Genomic DNA, 16,423 nt, shown 5'->3' with positions numbered 1-16,423 from the left:
TGTCTTTTAATTTCATTCATGCCGTTTCATTACTATGAATATTTATAATTTATGTGGAGTATCTGCCAATTACTTTTTCATATGGCCTCTCTATTTTTAGTGCTTGAAAGCTTTTTAGTTGGGGAATGGGCCTCAAGGGTTTTTTTTGTCTTTTTTTTTTGTAGTAATTATGATAAAAGATCAGAATCTAATTTTATTTCTAAGTAGTTAGCAACTGTATCAGGCACATTAGATGAAAATCATATTTTTCCCCCCACTGATTAGGGTCCTATTTTTACTTATAGATTGTTCCCATAAGTAAAATTTTATTAATTAAATTTTTACATATTATCAAATTTTGTTTCTGAACTTTTTCTTCTCTGTGTTCCAAAGCTACATTTCTGATATTGAAGCTCTTTTCTAAAATGATCACCCTACTAACTTGTTAAACATTTTCTTGCAATTCTTTCTGTGTCACTAATATTACTGATTACTCATACCACCATAAAGTGATTGAACCATACTTAGAATTTTTCTAATTGAAATCATATTATTATTTTTTATTTTATGATAGTTAATTATAGCCACAGTTAATAACAAGCTGATTTTACTTAAAAAAAGGAAGAGCAACTCATTAGATAAACAAGCATCTTCTCAACATTGCTAATTGTTATTGTTGTTGTTTAGTCTCTAAGTTGTGTCTGACTGAATCCCACCAGGCTCCTCTGTCAAGGGATTTCCTAGGCAGGAATACTGGAGTGGTTACCATTTCCTTCTCTGCTAAATCGCTTCAGTCATGTCTGACTCTGTGCGACCCCATAGATGGCAGCCCACCAGCCTCCCCCGTTCATGGGATTCTCCAGGCAAGAACACTGGAGTGGGTTGCCATTTCCTTCTCCAGTGCATGAAAGTGAAAAGTAAAAGTGATGTCGCTCAATCGTGTCCAACTCTTAGCGACCCCATGGACTGCGGCCCACCAGACTCCTCTGTCCATGGGATTTTTCAGGCAAGAGTACTGGAGTGGGGTGCCATTGCCTTCTCCAGTTTCCTTCTCTAGGCGTTCTCAACCCAGGGATCCAACTCATGTCTCCTGCATGGGCACATGGATTCTTTACCACTGAGCCACCAGGGAAACCCTAAGCTAATTGTTAGGGAAATGCAAATCAAAACTGCAGTGAGGTTACCACCTCACACTTGTCAGAATGGTCATCATTTAAAAATCTACAAATAATACATGCTGGAGAGCATGTGGAGAAAATGGAACCCTCCTACCCTGTTAGTGGGAATGCAAGCTTGTACAGCCACTGTAAAAAAATAAGTGGAAAAAAATGTATGGAAACATATGGAGGGTCCTCAGAAAACTAAAAATGGAACTGCCATATGGTTCAGCAATTCCACTCCTGGAAATAAACCCCTATAAAACTATAGTTCAAAAAGATATATGCACCCCGGTGTTCATAGCAGAACTATTCACAATAGCCAAAACCTGGAAGCAGCCTAAATCTCCTTGGACAGATAAATGGATAAAGAAGATGTGCATATATACAATGAAATACTACTCAGCCATAAAAAATAATGGAATATTGCCATTTGCAGCAACATAGATGCAACTAGAGATTACCCTACTAAGTGAGTCAGAAAGAGAAAGACAAATACCGTATGATATTGTATGTGGAATCTAAAAACATGGCACAAATGAACCTGTCTACAAAATGTAGACTCACAGACATAGAGAACAGACTTGTGATTGGGGAAGGATGGAGGGAGAGGGTTGAACTAAGATTTTGGGATTGGTAGATTCAAACTCTTAAATTTAGAATGGATAAACAAGGTCCCACTGTATAGCACTGGGAACTATATTCAGCATCCTGTAATAAACCTTTATGAAAAAGTATGTGAAAAAAAAGGAATGCATATTTGTGTATAACTGAATCCATACAGCAGGAACTGGCACAACATTGTAAATCAACTATACTTCAGTGAAAACTAGCATAAATAAATAAATGAGCCTCTTAAGACAAAACCCAATTGACCAGTAAATCCACAACGAGATGTTCACCGAGGTAAGGGGAGTTACACTGCCATGACTGCCTCATACCCACAGTGTTGCTAGAACCTTAGATTTTTCACAATACCCAGTGTATTGGCAAAGGTGTATGGAAACAGGCATGCCACTTGGTTGCCAGTGGGAATGCCCTTTAGGTACTGTACCTGAAAACCAATGTGGAAATACTTAATATCAGTCAAAATGTGTGTTCCCATTGCTCCCTCTACACATACACTCTGGAGATACTCTTACAGATGGACGAGGTGACAGATGAGAACTTACAGAGCAATGCTGTCGTTTCATGCTGTATTCTTATGTAGTGGGAGTTCGAAAGACATGCACAGAATATTAAGCACCAATTCCATAGCGAAGCCTCCTTCTGAGAAGGTTTAGTGGTGGGACCTTCATTTATACTTACATCTCTAATGTTTACTAGAAATAGAATTACTAGATCACAGGGTATCCTTCTGCTACATTCTCTCAAATGTTGTTCAAGTGTTCATTTTTCCCAATTGTGTATAAAGACCTACTTTTCTATATCCTGAAGTACCTGGGGGAGAATCACACTTTTAATTTTTTCTAATCAATGGATTTTGGCAAAAAAAAAAATATATATATATATAAATAAGTAATTGTAAGCATACACTTATGGTTATATGAGCATAAGACTGTTGAATTTCATTTATATTTGGATGATTGACATTTTAAGGCAGTGCATGTTTAGAAAGACTTCTAGGGGCCTATTAGAAAGCTTTAATCCAGTAAATTCCTATCTTGACTTCTTGTCACAGTTACCTGTGTAACTCTTCATGATTTTTTTCCTTGAAAGGATAATGCTATTTCATGATTCAGAAGATGCTTATTGAACCAGTGTTGTTTCTTGGGTGTTGTAGAACAGTTTCTTGACCATGGCTCTGTTGACATTTTGGCTAGATAATTCTTTGTCGCATTGGGCTGTCTTGGGCACCACCGCCCAGGATGTGTTAGGCAGCATCCTTGGCCTCTACCCCCTCGATGCCAGTATCGCCCACCCCTCAGCGGTGATAAAAATGTCTCCAGACGTTGCCAAATACCCTCTGAGCACAGAATCAGTACCCCCTTGGTTGAGAACCACTGTGCTAAAAACAAAAAAAAAAAAATTGTACTGATGTAGGAGAATAACTTTTTAGTAGTAGGAGATTCACATTGATGCATGTTGGGAGAAACGTACTGTGGACAAAATGTTAATTTATTGACTCTAGCTGCAGAGTTGTATATCCTTCATGTTTATTGTATTACTCTGTTTTCTCTATGCTTAATTTAAAAAAATTAAAAAGTGTGTATGTGGCTGGGAGGAAGGGTCCCAAGATACTGGAGGAGATTCACTGAAAAGTCTCCTGGGACTCCCCTGGTGGGCCAGTGTTTAAGACTCCATGCTTCTAATGCAAGATACATGGGTTCAATCCCTGTTCAGGCAATTAAAATCCTACATACCGCATGGTCACAAACAGAAAACTAACAAAAATTCTCCTTACCCAGCCTTCCCCATGCCCCTTCCTCCTGGCACATGGCCCCAGGGCAGCCATAACTGGTAATATTTTGAAGTCTTTTCCAATTAAATGTATAAAGGACTTTTTTTAAAAACCCCAAATAGAATTTTATTTTAAATGCTTTGTGGATTAAAACGCTTTGCAGAAAATGTGTGCACGTTAAGCCAATGTATAGTGACATGCTTAGTAGAAATGTATTTATGTATTTCTGTTCTGGAATTAGAAGGTGCAGACAGAAATGTCAGCTAGACCAGTAATTGTCCATCTTTCACATTTTACATTTCCCATCTATTCTGTCAAATGATCGAAGTTCCAGATTACTACAAACAAAATGAGTAATTTTTCAGTTATGTTTACATTTGCCATTAATCTATTGTTATATCAGTATTTACAGGAAATTTGAGAACCTAGCATCATGCTCTAACTGGCAAAGAATTGTAAAAGACTTCTTTATTTTTATGGTCTCTTGATATTATGTGGATGTACCATCATGTCACAAATCAAAGTTAATTTTTGATACATTCCCATGGTTCATGACACAAAGTATAAGAAAACTTTCAATATTACACTTATCTGGGAAGTCCTAGCTCACTCTGCAGAAGCAGCCAATGATCAAGACTTCTAGGTGGGACCTAGACCATCTTTGCAGGATGCTTTTTTCATGTAACAGTACACCTTGGAGGACTTCCTACTCAGGACAAATAAGCTCTTATTTTTTTCTAATACTGGTGATTATGCCTTATAGGATATTCTGCAGCATACATAAACAGTCTTCTGTTGAGAATAAATTTAACTGTCATCACCAGTGCTGCAGCAGAGGAGCTCATATAGACCTCCTGCTGCACATGTGCAGAATAAACTCTAGAACTGGGATCTCTGCATTACATTGATCATCTGCGGACATTCTGCATTTGCCTGCTTGGGGTTGTAGATATGCAGCCTCTCCAGCACTGTGTAGGAAGACCTGTCCTACACATCCTTGGCCACCCTGTGAGGTATCCACTGTTTGGATTCTGCCAAACCATATACATCTAAGGGTGAATATCAGGCTAGAATTGGGGAGACTGTGAGCTCTGGAGCAGCCTCTCTGCTTTGTCTTTATCCCAGCTGTATATGTTGCTAGGGGCTCTGCCTCAGACTCATCTTCCTTCCCACATCCTTCCCCTAGCTTGTGCCTGGATTGAGGTGTACTTGTTCTGTGGTTTCAGAACCGGGTTTCTCCTTTCAAGGATATGATCTTCTGCTTCTCAGAAGAGGACTGGTCCCTTCTAGACCCTGCCCAGACTGGCTTCTACGGAGAGTTCATCATTGGAGAAGACTGTGGGGTCTCACTGCCTCCAAGTAAGACTTCACTCAGCTCTCTCCTGAGACCTGGGACCTGGGGGTCCACATATCACCTCACTGTCTACCCCCATACCCTAATGGGAGGCACCTGTGCACAGTGGTGTCAAGGCCACTCTGCAGATTAACCATTGCTTGGTGCTATCACATGAAAGTTAGGCTTGTTACCTGACTGTTTTACATACACAACCAAATATAACTTGTATCCCTTGCATTTACTCTTCTTCTATCATTCTTATTCTGACTCTTTTCATTGCTGGTTTTCTGATAGGCCTGAAAGAGTTATCCCAAGCCCACAACTTCCCCTTTAGTGTCCCCTCCCCTGCCCTCTCCCTGCTTGCTTTGGTCCTTCCACTTCCCCTGCATGGCCCCTGTTGGTGTTCTTGGTGTGTTGTGTTTCCCTCCAACTTCTCTCTCCTCTACCTGTCTCAGAGTCACCACTGTCCTCCCACCCTGGTTTCCTGTGGGAGCAGAGGCCTGATGAATGCATATCCTTCCCTTTTCTGTGAATAGACGATGCGGCTGCCCAGCTGGATCTCTCCCAGGGAGAAGAGAATGAGCCACGTGTTCCAGAGTTGCAGGACTTCCAGGGGAAGGACATGTCCCAGGTCTCCTACTTGGGTGAGGAATGATACCAGAACTCAGTGGAAGGAAAGGCTGCTGCCAGCCAGAGGCAGGCCTGTTCCTTCTTCCACTCTCTGAGCCCTCTGTCACCCCTGGACCATGTCTTGGTAGAATGAATCCTGCCTCATCCCTCATTCCTTATGGAAAGAATGTGGTATTTCAATTTTCCCAGGTGTGGGGATTGCCTTTTTTCAACCAGGAACTAGGATATAATAGGAATATCTTTCTCCTCCGCTGTAAGTAACACCTGGCTTGTGGTAACAACGCAATTACCCCTTTGTAAGTGAGGTCAGATACTCTCCAAAAGTCAGGTGGGAGAAGAGGAGGGCATGCCACCTCTTGGCTGGGCACCGGGCACAGTGCCTCTGGATGCCTCACCTGTCTTCCTCCAGCCACATGCTGCAGGAAGTATAAGGAAACTGAGGCTTGGGGAGGTGCTGGGGTTTGGTTGACATGCCACAGCTTAAAAGCAGCATTTCCCACCCGCCTACCCCCACCCCCAGCCTTCCATGTCACCAGAGCTTGTGTTTGTAACCACTGTGCTTTAATGCCGTAAGATGCCTGCTTCTTCAGGGGAAAAGCTTTGTACCGTGCCAGCAGTACTCCCAGGCCTCCTTTCTCTTGGGACTTTGAGCTGGCACCGAGCAGATTCCACTCGCCACCCCCACCTGGAGCAAGCAGCCAGGGCCTCTGGTATGCCCAGTTTCCCATCCCATCTCTGCCCCAGCAGACTGTCCAGACTGTGTTCATGCAGTGTCTGCGTGAGTACTGGAAATCCCACCATAGAAAGTGAAAAGGACAGCACAGATGGCAGTTCCTTGTCCACAGTCAAGCGGATGGGGCAGAACCCATATCCACGTTCATGCTGTCTAGCTTCACAGCCCATGTTCATGGTGTTGGCCCATTTTGCCTGCAGATTCATTTGCTCATCACACATTAATTTACTGAGTGACTGCCCTGAGAGAGAGCCCAGGCCTGCTCTTGGATCATAGCCTGGCATCTCTTAAGATGCCTCTTCCAGGTAGTGCTGCAGCAGCAGGAAAAATGAATTTTTCATTTTCTTCTCTGGAAAGACTTTCCAAGTCTCCAGCCATTCCAGGTAGAAGAAAGAAGAAAGCGGGATGAGCTGCAGGTGCCAGAGTTCCAGACAAGCCAGCAGACAGCGCTCCCTCAAAGCACCTGCCCAGGTAAAGGAATTCTTAGGAGGGTGTGGGGGTGGGTGCATCTGTGTGTGATGTGTGGCTTGAGTATGTATGTGTGCAGTATGTGAGTGCATGTAGCATGGGGGTATGATGTGTACATGTGCATCTGTGTGTGTGTGTGCATGAATGTGGTAATGGCGTGTATGCTGTATGTGTGTGTGGTATGTTTGGTGTATTGTGTGTGGATGTGTACATGTGTAGGGTGTATGGCATGTGTTGTACACATGTGAGCATGCCTGCTGGCAGTTATGTATGGTACCTATATGTTTATATAATGTCTGCTGTGTTGTGTGTGTGGAATTATGCATGAGTGGTATATGTGCACGCGTGTGTGTTGTATACGTATATACGGCTGTGTTGGTGGTGGGGGGGGTGATGTAGGTTCAGGAATTGAACTTTCTGAAATTTCTGCTGACAGTTCCTGAGAGTTCCTGAGGCTGCTTGCCCTAGTTTTGTTTTTCTAGGATCTTTTCCAGCTGACTCCCAATCTGAGGCCCTCCCCTCCATGCCTTTCTCTTGAGGGTTGGTTGAGGCAGGGTGCTGACATAGTGCTTTTGGACACATGGTCTGTGTATTTCGTCTCTGAGCACAAAGACCAGAGTCCCTGGACAGTGTTGCAATTAAAGAACAGGTTAGCAGAATGCTAAAAGGAGGACCACTGGAGAGTGTGCCCGGCAACATTTAGACTCTGAGTCTCCAGTCCTCACTTAAATCCACTGTGTCACAGAGGGTTTTTTGCAAATACAGTGACTCATGCACAGTTTGATACCTTTTGGAGGCAAGATTTGCGTGATATTCTGGTATTTCCACCTAGTATCATGCAGAGTTCACAGTCATTTGTATTCACCCCGTATCCTGTGTAGACTAAAGGAATTTTCTGTTTTTGTAAATCTACAGCAGATCTAGGTTGACAGTACTCCCTCCCCACAAGCTTTGATGCCCTGGTTTTCTGATTAGCCTGCTTCTGCGTGCCGAGGGTGATCATCCCTGTGTGGCTTATTCCCAGTTCAGCTTGATTCTCAAGATGAAGTTTGAATCCTCTCTGCTTCTGCCTGCTCATAGGAGGTCTCAGCCCTGGCAGCATACTTACAGAATGTGAATTTTCATTACCACAGGGGAATTTTCACTCTCCCATTGCTGAGCTCTGATACCGAATCTATTTTGAAATGACAAGAAGCTAAGGGTTGCTATCTACCTAAGATCAGTGAGACATGATAGATTGCAGAGAATAGGCATCGTTTTTATTTTGGTAGTTCTTCCCACACTTTTCTCACAGCAGGTGAAGGGTCTGCATAGCCACATCCACGCTCACAAAGGGTCCTTCCAACCAGTTCCATTTGTGTCAGTCCAACCACACATTGTAATGCTACCACTGAGACTGGATATCTTTTCTTGTTTATTGTGTTTTTTCTGTGAATTGCCTAGTGAATACTCTGTGGTCCTTTTCTTTTTTCTTCATTTTTGCCCTTCCCCCTTCACATTTGGTAAGCTCTGTGTCTTTATGGCCCAAGCACTACACCAGTATAAGGTCTTTTTATGATTATATTCATGTATCTTTATGCACCTTCTGAGATAAATACCATCTTAGTCAGCACAGGCTATTAGATCAGAATACCAAAGAGATATTTTTTGTTAAACAGTATAAATTTATTTCTCCCAGTTCTAGAGGTTGAGAAGTCTGAGATCAGGTTAGCAGCAGATTCAGTGTGTGGTGAAGACTGTCTTCCTGGCTTGTAGTTAGCTTCCTTCTCCCTAATGTGCTCACATGACCTTTCCTTGGTACACAGAACTCTTGTCTCCTCTTCTTATAAAAGTACTAATCCCATCACAAAAGTCCCACCTTCAAGATCTCATATAAACCTAATTACCTTCCAAAGACCCCACTTTACATACCATCACATTGGGAATTAGTGCTTCAACATACAGATTTTGGAAGGACACAAATCCTTGGCCCATAGTATCAAACTGAAGATCTGAACCCATGTGATTAGGCCCCAGACCCCATGCTCTTTTTTCCATATCTGTTTGCCTTTTCCGTGAATTGCCTTCTAAGTGCATGCGTGTGTGCTCAATCGTTTCAGTTGTGTCCGACTCTTTGGGACCCCATGGACTGTAGCTCGCCAGGCTCCTCTGCCCATGGGATTCTCCAGGCAAGAATACTGGTGTGGGTTGTCATGCCCTTCTTTAGGGGATCATCCCAACCCAGGATCTATCCTGCATCTCCTGCGTCTCCTGCATTGCAGGTGGATTCTTTACTGCAGAGCCACTGGGGAAACCCTGTCCCAATTATTTGTACATAATTCTTACTACTTTTTAACTTTCTGTGTCTTTTAGCACAGAATTTTTAAATTTTATTTATTTATTTTTGGCTGCACTGAGTCTTTACTGCTGCTTGCCAGTTTTCTCTAGTTACAGTGAGCAGGGGCTACTCATCGTTGTGGTACATGGGCTTCTCATTGCGGTGGCCTTTCTTGTTGTGGAGCATGGGCTCTAGACACTCAGGCTTTAGTAGCTGTGGCACATGGGATTAGTTACCCTGCGACAACATGGATCTTTCTGGAGAAGGGGTCAAACCTGTGTCCCCCACATTAGCAGGCGGATTCTTAACCACTGGACTATCATGGAAGTCTGCACATAAATGTTCTTTTAAGAAACATTTTAAATATGTAAATACAATTATTCATCTCTTTTTTTGTGTATCTTGCTTAAGAAAGCCTCCCCATCCTAATGTTATAAGGATATATTTGTTATGGTGTCTTTATTTACTTATTTTTTTACATATAGCTTCCTATCCTCCTGCTTCTCTCCTTAGCACCTCCAGCTGACAGGGAATGATTTATTCCCAAGCCAAGGCTTACCCTTCTTGAGGAGTTAGCCATCAACCTGATGATGAGCTCTTTGCTCTTGAAAGTACAAAGCAGCCTTTGCTCCTTGGCCTTGGAAGAGCATGGTCATAATCTTAGTACACACCCCTACTCCCACCCCCAGTTAAGCACAGTTCCCCTGAACCTGGGGCTATTTTATCTCTGTTTTAAATTTTTCTCCTGTAAGATAGAGATAATAGTCAAGTCTACCTTATGGGGTTATTGTTGAAGATTGATACAATACAGGTAAAAGCACTTATAAACAGTAACTTTTCCCTGTTTTCTCTGCTGTTATCCTAACAGTTTAGCTTCTCTCTTGCCCTGCATCTTCTCCCAATCACCCATATTTATCTCAGTGCTGAGCTGAGACATCCCTAATTTTATGTTTTCTCTGCAGTGTTATGGACACACCTCTGTAAGTCTCACCTCATCTACTAGAAATTCTTTACACTGTTGTGTCAATGGCACACAGCAACATTATTATTGAATTATTTCCCCCTTTTTAGAAACTATGCATCCATTTTTGGTCACTTCATCTGGTTTCAGGGGGCTGTCCTCCCATATGTGGGTTTCCCAGGTGGTGCTAGTGGTAAGGAAACCATATGCCAATGCAGGAGACCTAAGGCACACAGGTTCGATCCCTGGGTTTAGAAGATTCCCTGAAGGAGGACATGACAACCCATTCCAGTATTCTTGCCTGAAAAATCACATGGACAGAGGAGCCTGGTGGGCTACAGTCCACAGTGTTGCAAAGAGTCGGACACTACTGAAGTGACTTAGCACATATGCATGAATCCCATATGTACTATATTAGTCTCCTAGGAATGATGTAATAAAGTACCACAGACTGGAAGGCTCAAACAACAGAAATTTATTTTCTCAATATTGTGGAGGCTTAGAAGATTGAGATCAAGTTTTCAGTGGAGAGGTTTCTCCTGCGGCCTCTCTTCTTGGCTTGCAGACAACTGTCTTCTCCCTGTGTCTTTGCATGGTCATCTCTCTGCATGTCTATGTCCTAATCTCTTCTTCCAAGAGGTCTCTTGCATGTTATCTCTTGAAAGATCTTATCTCCAACTATAGTCACATTCTTGATTACTGGGGGTTAAGACTTCATCATGTATTTTTAGGAGGGTGCAGTTCAGCCTGTAATACTTCACCCTCTGTTCCCCCATAATCCATACTTCTTGTTCCTGTTCACTCTCTGTTCTCCCATAATTCATACTTCTCATATATAAAATACATCCATTCTATCCCAACACCCTTAATCTATTCCAGCATCAGCTCGAAATCCATAATTTAATCTAAATATCATCTAAGAAGAAAGACTGATGGTTCCCAAGAAAGTCTGAATCCTAACAGGGCAAATTCCATTAGATTTTAGGGTTTGAGATCCATCTTTGGCTCAGTGCTTTGTCCACCCTACGCGCCTGTGGATGCAGTGGCAGTTCTGTCAACCTCTGAACTGCCTTTGGAGCTGTCTTCCTTTTCTTTCAAGGATAATCCATGTTTGCATCCAGATAGCTCTATTAGTTTGTTTTAGAAGTTTGATAGAGATAGTAGTGTTAGTTGCTCAGTCTTGTCCAACTCTTTGACCCCATGGACTGTCTGAAATGAAAGCCTTCCTTTATTTCATCCTCTTTCCTTTTTATTCCAAGATGGATATTCTCAGAAACACTGTTGGCCGCCCATGAAATTTACAAGGGTCCAGGCCATCAGACAAGATGGTCCTCTACAGACTGTTCCTGGATTATCTCATCTCCACTCTTGGCTTCTTAGATGGTCAGTAGGATCTGTGGTTGTCCTGCCACACGCTTGGTATTCTCTCCAGAACATACTTTCTCATTTTTTGCAGGATAGATAGACTGAAAATTTTCTAAATCTTCAAGTCCCTTCCCACTCCCCCATTTCACATTGTACCCAGTCCCCTCACACTTGTGCTCTGATGTATGGGTAAATACCCGCATAGACTCTTCCACTGTCCAGTGTCTCTCCTGCTTGCTATGGTATTGGGTCTTCCTGCTATGTTCTGTCCAGTTTCACCTGCTCTCACTTCCCTAAGCTGCCACAACTCTCCTCCTTCTAGCAGTTAAGTCCAGAATAACCATATTCCTATTATTGTCTCAAAGGACCTGGCACCACTATTCCCCAGCCCTGTTTTACACCTGAGCCCCTCATTTCAAAAAAATGAGGAAACAACTGTAAGGAGAGCCGTGTAGTGGTCTCTGGGCTGCAGGCAAGGACCTTATATCAGGGTCCCCACTGCCCACCCAACTCCTCCCCACAGTACATCTTTCCAACATCACAGACTCAAGATCCATTGAGCCAGCTTCAGTTACTTTATAAAGTCCAGTGCATCTTTATGCATTACCATTAGTGGCTGTTGGTTGGCCTCTGATATGATACTGAGAGGAAGAGATGACCTTGAGTAATCTGGAGCCTTTGAACAGCCCTACCATCACAGCAGGGCTCAATATCACTAGGCCTGAGCCCTTAAGCACATGACCTGAGTTTGCCTATGTTTATAATGGCAAGTAGTACATTATTGGCTTGTGTCCAGGATCCCATGGCCTTGTGCATGTCAGAAGTCTTGTACAGCCCCTAGGGAATTTAAGTGCCTAGTATATGGTAGCTGGCAGCCTCCTGTCACTGTTTATAGAATATAGGACCCTTCTCTGTCTCAAGGCTTTTAATGCACCCTGACAATTTTTCCCTTGTCTGATTAAGAGAGGCAGAGTTAAATGATGTGTAAATGGTCAAGGTTTACACAGATAGATACAAAGTCTTAGAGCTTGGAGGGATCTCAGTGGCTAGAAAAGAAATGAATAAAAGGACTGGGTCTGGGGATTTAGGAGGAAAAGGTAGGGAAGTGAGAGAAGAAAGAGGTATGCAGAATGGTTAGCAGTGTGGCCCGTGCCAAGGGATTCCTTCTCACAAGACATACCACAGAGATACCTGCAGGGGAAGATTCCTTACAGAAATGTGGGTTTCTGGACCAACGCAGAACCTTCTTGGGTAGGGTTTGCAGGGGCTCAGATGTGGCCTGGGCAGCATCACTGACCACCTTGTTGCTTTCTGGTAGTGGGAGGTGATGCACCATTCCCTGAGAATAGCCTGGATGAGGAGGTGACGATCGAGATTGTGCTCTCCAGCTCCGGAGATGAGGACTCCCAGCTCGGCCCCTACTGCACAGACAAGCCACGGAGCCCCACAGAGAAGCAGCACAGCCTCCCCATCTCCCACCGGAGTGGCATTGAGGCAGCGGGTGAGGTGCAGACCTCCTCTAAAAAGTCCTACGTGTGCCCTAACTGTGGCAAAATCTTCCGCTGGAGGGTCAACTTCATCCGACACCTGCGGAGCCGCAGGGAACAGGAGAAGCCACACGAGTGCTCGGTGTGCGGGGAGCTGTTCAGTGACAGCGAGGACCTAGACGGGCACCTGGAGACCCACGAGGTTCAGAAACCTTTTAGGTGCGGTGCTTGTGGGAAGAGCTTCCGCCTCAACTCCCACCTGCTCTCACACAGGCGGATACACTTGCAGCCAGACGGACTCGAGTTAGTGAAGAAGAAAGAACAGGAGGCGTCAGGGACCATGGGTGGGGATTCTGACGACCCGCTGACAAAGGGCAAGGCCAAGCTGCGCTACCAGTGCTGTGACTGCGGGAAGGTGTTCCAGCGGCCTGAGCACCTGGCCCGGCACCGCAGTAACATTCACATGGACAAGTCCCGGCCCTTTCAGTGCAGGTACTGCGTCAAAAGCTTTTCCCAGAACTCTGACCTCCTCCGCCACCAGCGCCTGCACATGAAACGCCGGTCCAAGCAGGCTCTGAACTCCTACTGAGTCGGGGGCTTAACACACATTTTTGCGTGCAGCTCCAGCATGGGTAGAGTGTATCCCACTTGTGCTTGGTACTGACCGGTTTCAGACTGCTGGTACTGACCGGTTTCAGACTCCTCCCCAGGACAGAGACCACGTCCTCCTGACCTTTAACTCTCAGGTAGAAACGAGATAGTGGCCAGTTAAGTATTTGCTCTGTCTCTGCTGTGCCGAAAGCTAAGAGAGTGTGTCAGCACCAGCTTTGACTTGCCCGGTGTTTCGGGTCTAAGAGAACCCTGTTCAGTGCTTCCCACATGGTAGAGGGACTGGGGTACCCCCTACCACAGGAAACCTTTGAGGGGTCTGTCCCTTGCCAGCTTGCAGTCCACTCCCTTCCAGCCCTGTCTGAATTCCTACCCTATCCTGCGGTCTGGAGGTAATTTCTCCCTACCTGACAGCAGGAAGCTGCCGGTGGGGTGATGGGTTAGGAGGAAGATAATAAGGTGGGGCTGGACCTGTGGGCACAAGGGCAGCAGGGCCAAGCACACCAAGCCATGTCACGTCATCAGAAGTCTGTGTCCCAGGCACCATCTGGTCCATAAGAACACCTCAGAATGATCAGATGGCCCTTCCAGGCTCAGAAGCCTTTGTGGGGGACTTTATAGCTTGCCAAAGGGAAATCTTTCTTTCATGGTGATGACTGGTATTGGGAATTGTGAGCTCATTCAAGGCAAAGCCCACGTTAAAAGCCACATTTTAATTTGTTTGTTGGCACACACTACAAAGAAAGTGTCCTTTCTTTGTACCCTGAAGGTCCTTGGTATACTTGGTTGTGGGATAGAAGTGACAGCATCATCATTTGAAAGGCGCTTAACTTTCCCTTCCCCATTGTGTCATGTCTAGGAAAGGAGAGCTCACTCAGGTCCCGTAAAGGAGAGCTCAGGTCCCATGAATGAGAAGTTCTTTTGTCTGGATGAGCTGAGCAGTAGAAACAGAACTTTTGGTGAAGTCATTATATATATTAACTTCGTGTGCCAGTTGTATTAATTCCTTAAGGCTGCTGTATCAAAGTACCAAAAGCTGAGTGGCTCAGAACAACAGAAATTCATCGTCTCAATTCTGGAGGCCTGGAGTCCAAGATCAAGGTGTCAGAAAGGTTGGATTCTTGTAAAGGAAGGATCTGTTCCTTGCCTCTCCTTTAGCTTCAGTGATTGCTAACAGTTGTTGATGCTCTTTGTCTTGTCGAAGCATCACCCCATCTCCTTCGTCTTTACATGGTGTTCCTGTGTATGTGTCTGTCTTCAAATTTCCCCTTTTCATAAAGATACCAGTCATATGGAGTAGGGCCTGCCCTACTGATTCCAGACTGTTCCCATTTTAATTATATCTGCAATGACCCTATTTCCAAATAAGGTCACATTCTGAGGTACTGGGGTTAGGACTTCAATATGAATTTCGGGGATGGGAAGACAATTTAACCCACAACACCAGATAATCCTGAGGTTCTGGTGATATTTCTCATTCTCAGATGAATTAGTACAAAGTTGATTTAGCTTACTCTGAGTTGCATTGGAAGCAGAACTCAGATTCAAGATTCTGTTCCCAGAGTGGGGGGATCCTCTGCAGGATAGCCTTTAAAGTTCGTAGCCTGGGGTTCTGGACTGGGAGTGACACTGGTAGTGAAGCCTCAAGCAATGAAAACCATTGTCTTGATCCTGAAAGACTGGCCAGGTTGGCTCAGCTCAGTGATGAAAAAGCATGGAAGCTGTGGTGTATCGGTGGCTGAGTCAGAAAGCCGGCCACCAGGCCTGTGTTTTATATTTATATGTCAGGTCCCATTAGCAGGCAGTAAGGCCGGGCAAATGAATGCAAGACCCTTTGCTCATTGTCACTTCATTATCACATCAAGAGATAACAAAGCCAATGAAATAGTCACAGTTTTACAGTTATGATTGCTGTGCCTGTATAGATGCATCTATATACCCAGGAACAGTAAATACAATAAAATAATTTGGTTATACCCTGAACAAGAAATAAACTATTGGGACTCTTTGTTTTCTAAATAGTTTCCCTCTTGGGTTGACCTTGCCAGAAAGTGGGAAAATATGTATCGTGAAGGACAAGGGAAGAGAAAATTTCAAATAGAGGCCAGATTCTATGTACATTTGCCCTACCCACCTATGCACTCTTGCCCAACAGTCCCATTAAGGGAGGAAGTTATGAACTCACCCACTTTAGATATTTGTATAAAAGAAGAAAACTGGTCTATTTAGTATATTTTATCTGTAAAATCAGATCATAAGTAAGAAAGACAAAAGGGAGTGTAACAGAATTGAAACCCACGGGGAGGCTATGCATCTGACCAGTACCCACCAAATATTGTGAGGGAATATCAAATTCACTGACGCAAACCTGACCAGGGTATGTAACTAATCAGAAGTTCACCTTCCCCCTGGATTCAGAAGCCCCTCTGGGTGGTGCAGCTCAAATCCCAGGTTCCTCCCGAGCAGAGGAACCATTGGGTTCTGGAAAAAGCTTCTCCAGAAGATAGAACTGACCCACTTCATCCTTTCTACCCTCCCTTCCTGGGTGGCTGGGCAGACAGATGAGCTGTGTGCGTACCTTCCCATGGATGTTCAGAGACCCCACATCCGAAAAGCATCTGTCCTCCTTCTTCCTCTGATCCCTTGGCATTGTTCCCATAAATTCACAGGTGCAAAATAAAAATTTGACTTGCTGAATTAATATTCGTGTTTGACTTTTCTATTGAAAGAGTATGAGTAGCACAGCTGAGAGAGCTAGTCAGTTGGCCTGACAAAGAGAACTTGAGGGCTTCCCTGGTGTCTCAGTGGTAAAGAGTCTGCCTGCCAATGCAGGAGTCTCGGGTTCAGTCTCTGATCTGGGATGATCCCACATGCCACAGAGCAACTATGCCTGTGCACCACAACCACTAAGCCCGTGCTCCACAATAAGAGAAGCCACCACAATGAGAACCCCATGCACCACAACTAGAGAGCAGCTCCT

General features: G+C 44.2%; 1 protein-coding gene across 4 annotated transcripts in view; it reads left to right on the top strand.

Moving 5' to 3' along the window:
• The window catches only part of ZNF496 (zinc finger protein 496), a 46,605-nt gene extending 30,461 nt beyond the window's left edge, over nucleotides 1-16,144 (top strand). For 3 of the 4 annotated variants that reach the window (XM_069591824.1, XM_069591821.1, XM_069591822.1), the window contains exons 7-10: nucleotides 4,764-4,896; nucleotides 5,410-5,517; nucleotides 6,594-6,707; nucleotides 12,666-16,144. In XM_069591824.1, coding sequence (XP_069447925.1) covers nucleotides 4,764-4,896; nucleotides 5,410-5,517; nucleotides 6,594-6,707; nucleotides 12,666-13,423 — 1,113 coding nt within the window. In that variant the 3' untranslated portion in view covers nucleotides 13,424-16,144. The remainder of the gene's footprint in view (nucleotides 1-4,763; nucleotides 4,897-5,409; nucleotides 5,518-6,593; nucleotides 6,708-12,665) is intronic. The other variant, XM_069591823.1, reaches the window with a different exon arrangement.
• Nucleotides 16,145-16,423: the final 279 nt, after the last annotated feature.

Source organism: Ovis canadensis, chromosome 5 (assembly GCF_042477335.2).
Source record: "Ovis canadensis isolate MfBH-ARS-UI-01 breed Bighorn chromosome 5, ARS-UI_OviCan_v2, whole genome shotgun sequence".
NCBI classification, from domain to species: domain Eukaryota; kingdom Metazoa; phylum Chordata; class Mammalia; order Artiodactyla; family Bovidae; genus Ovis; species Ovis canadensis.
This window is presented reverse-complemented; position numbering and strand designations above follow the sequence as displayed.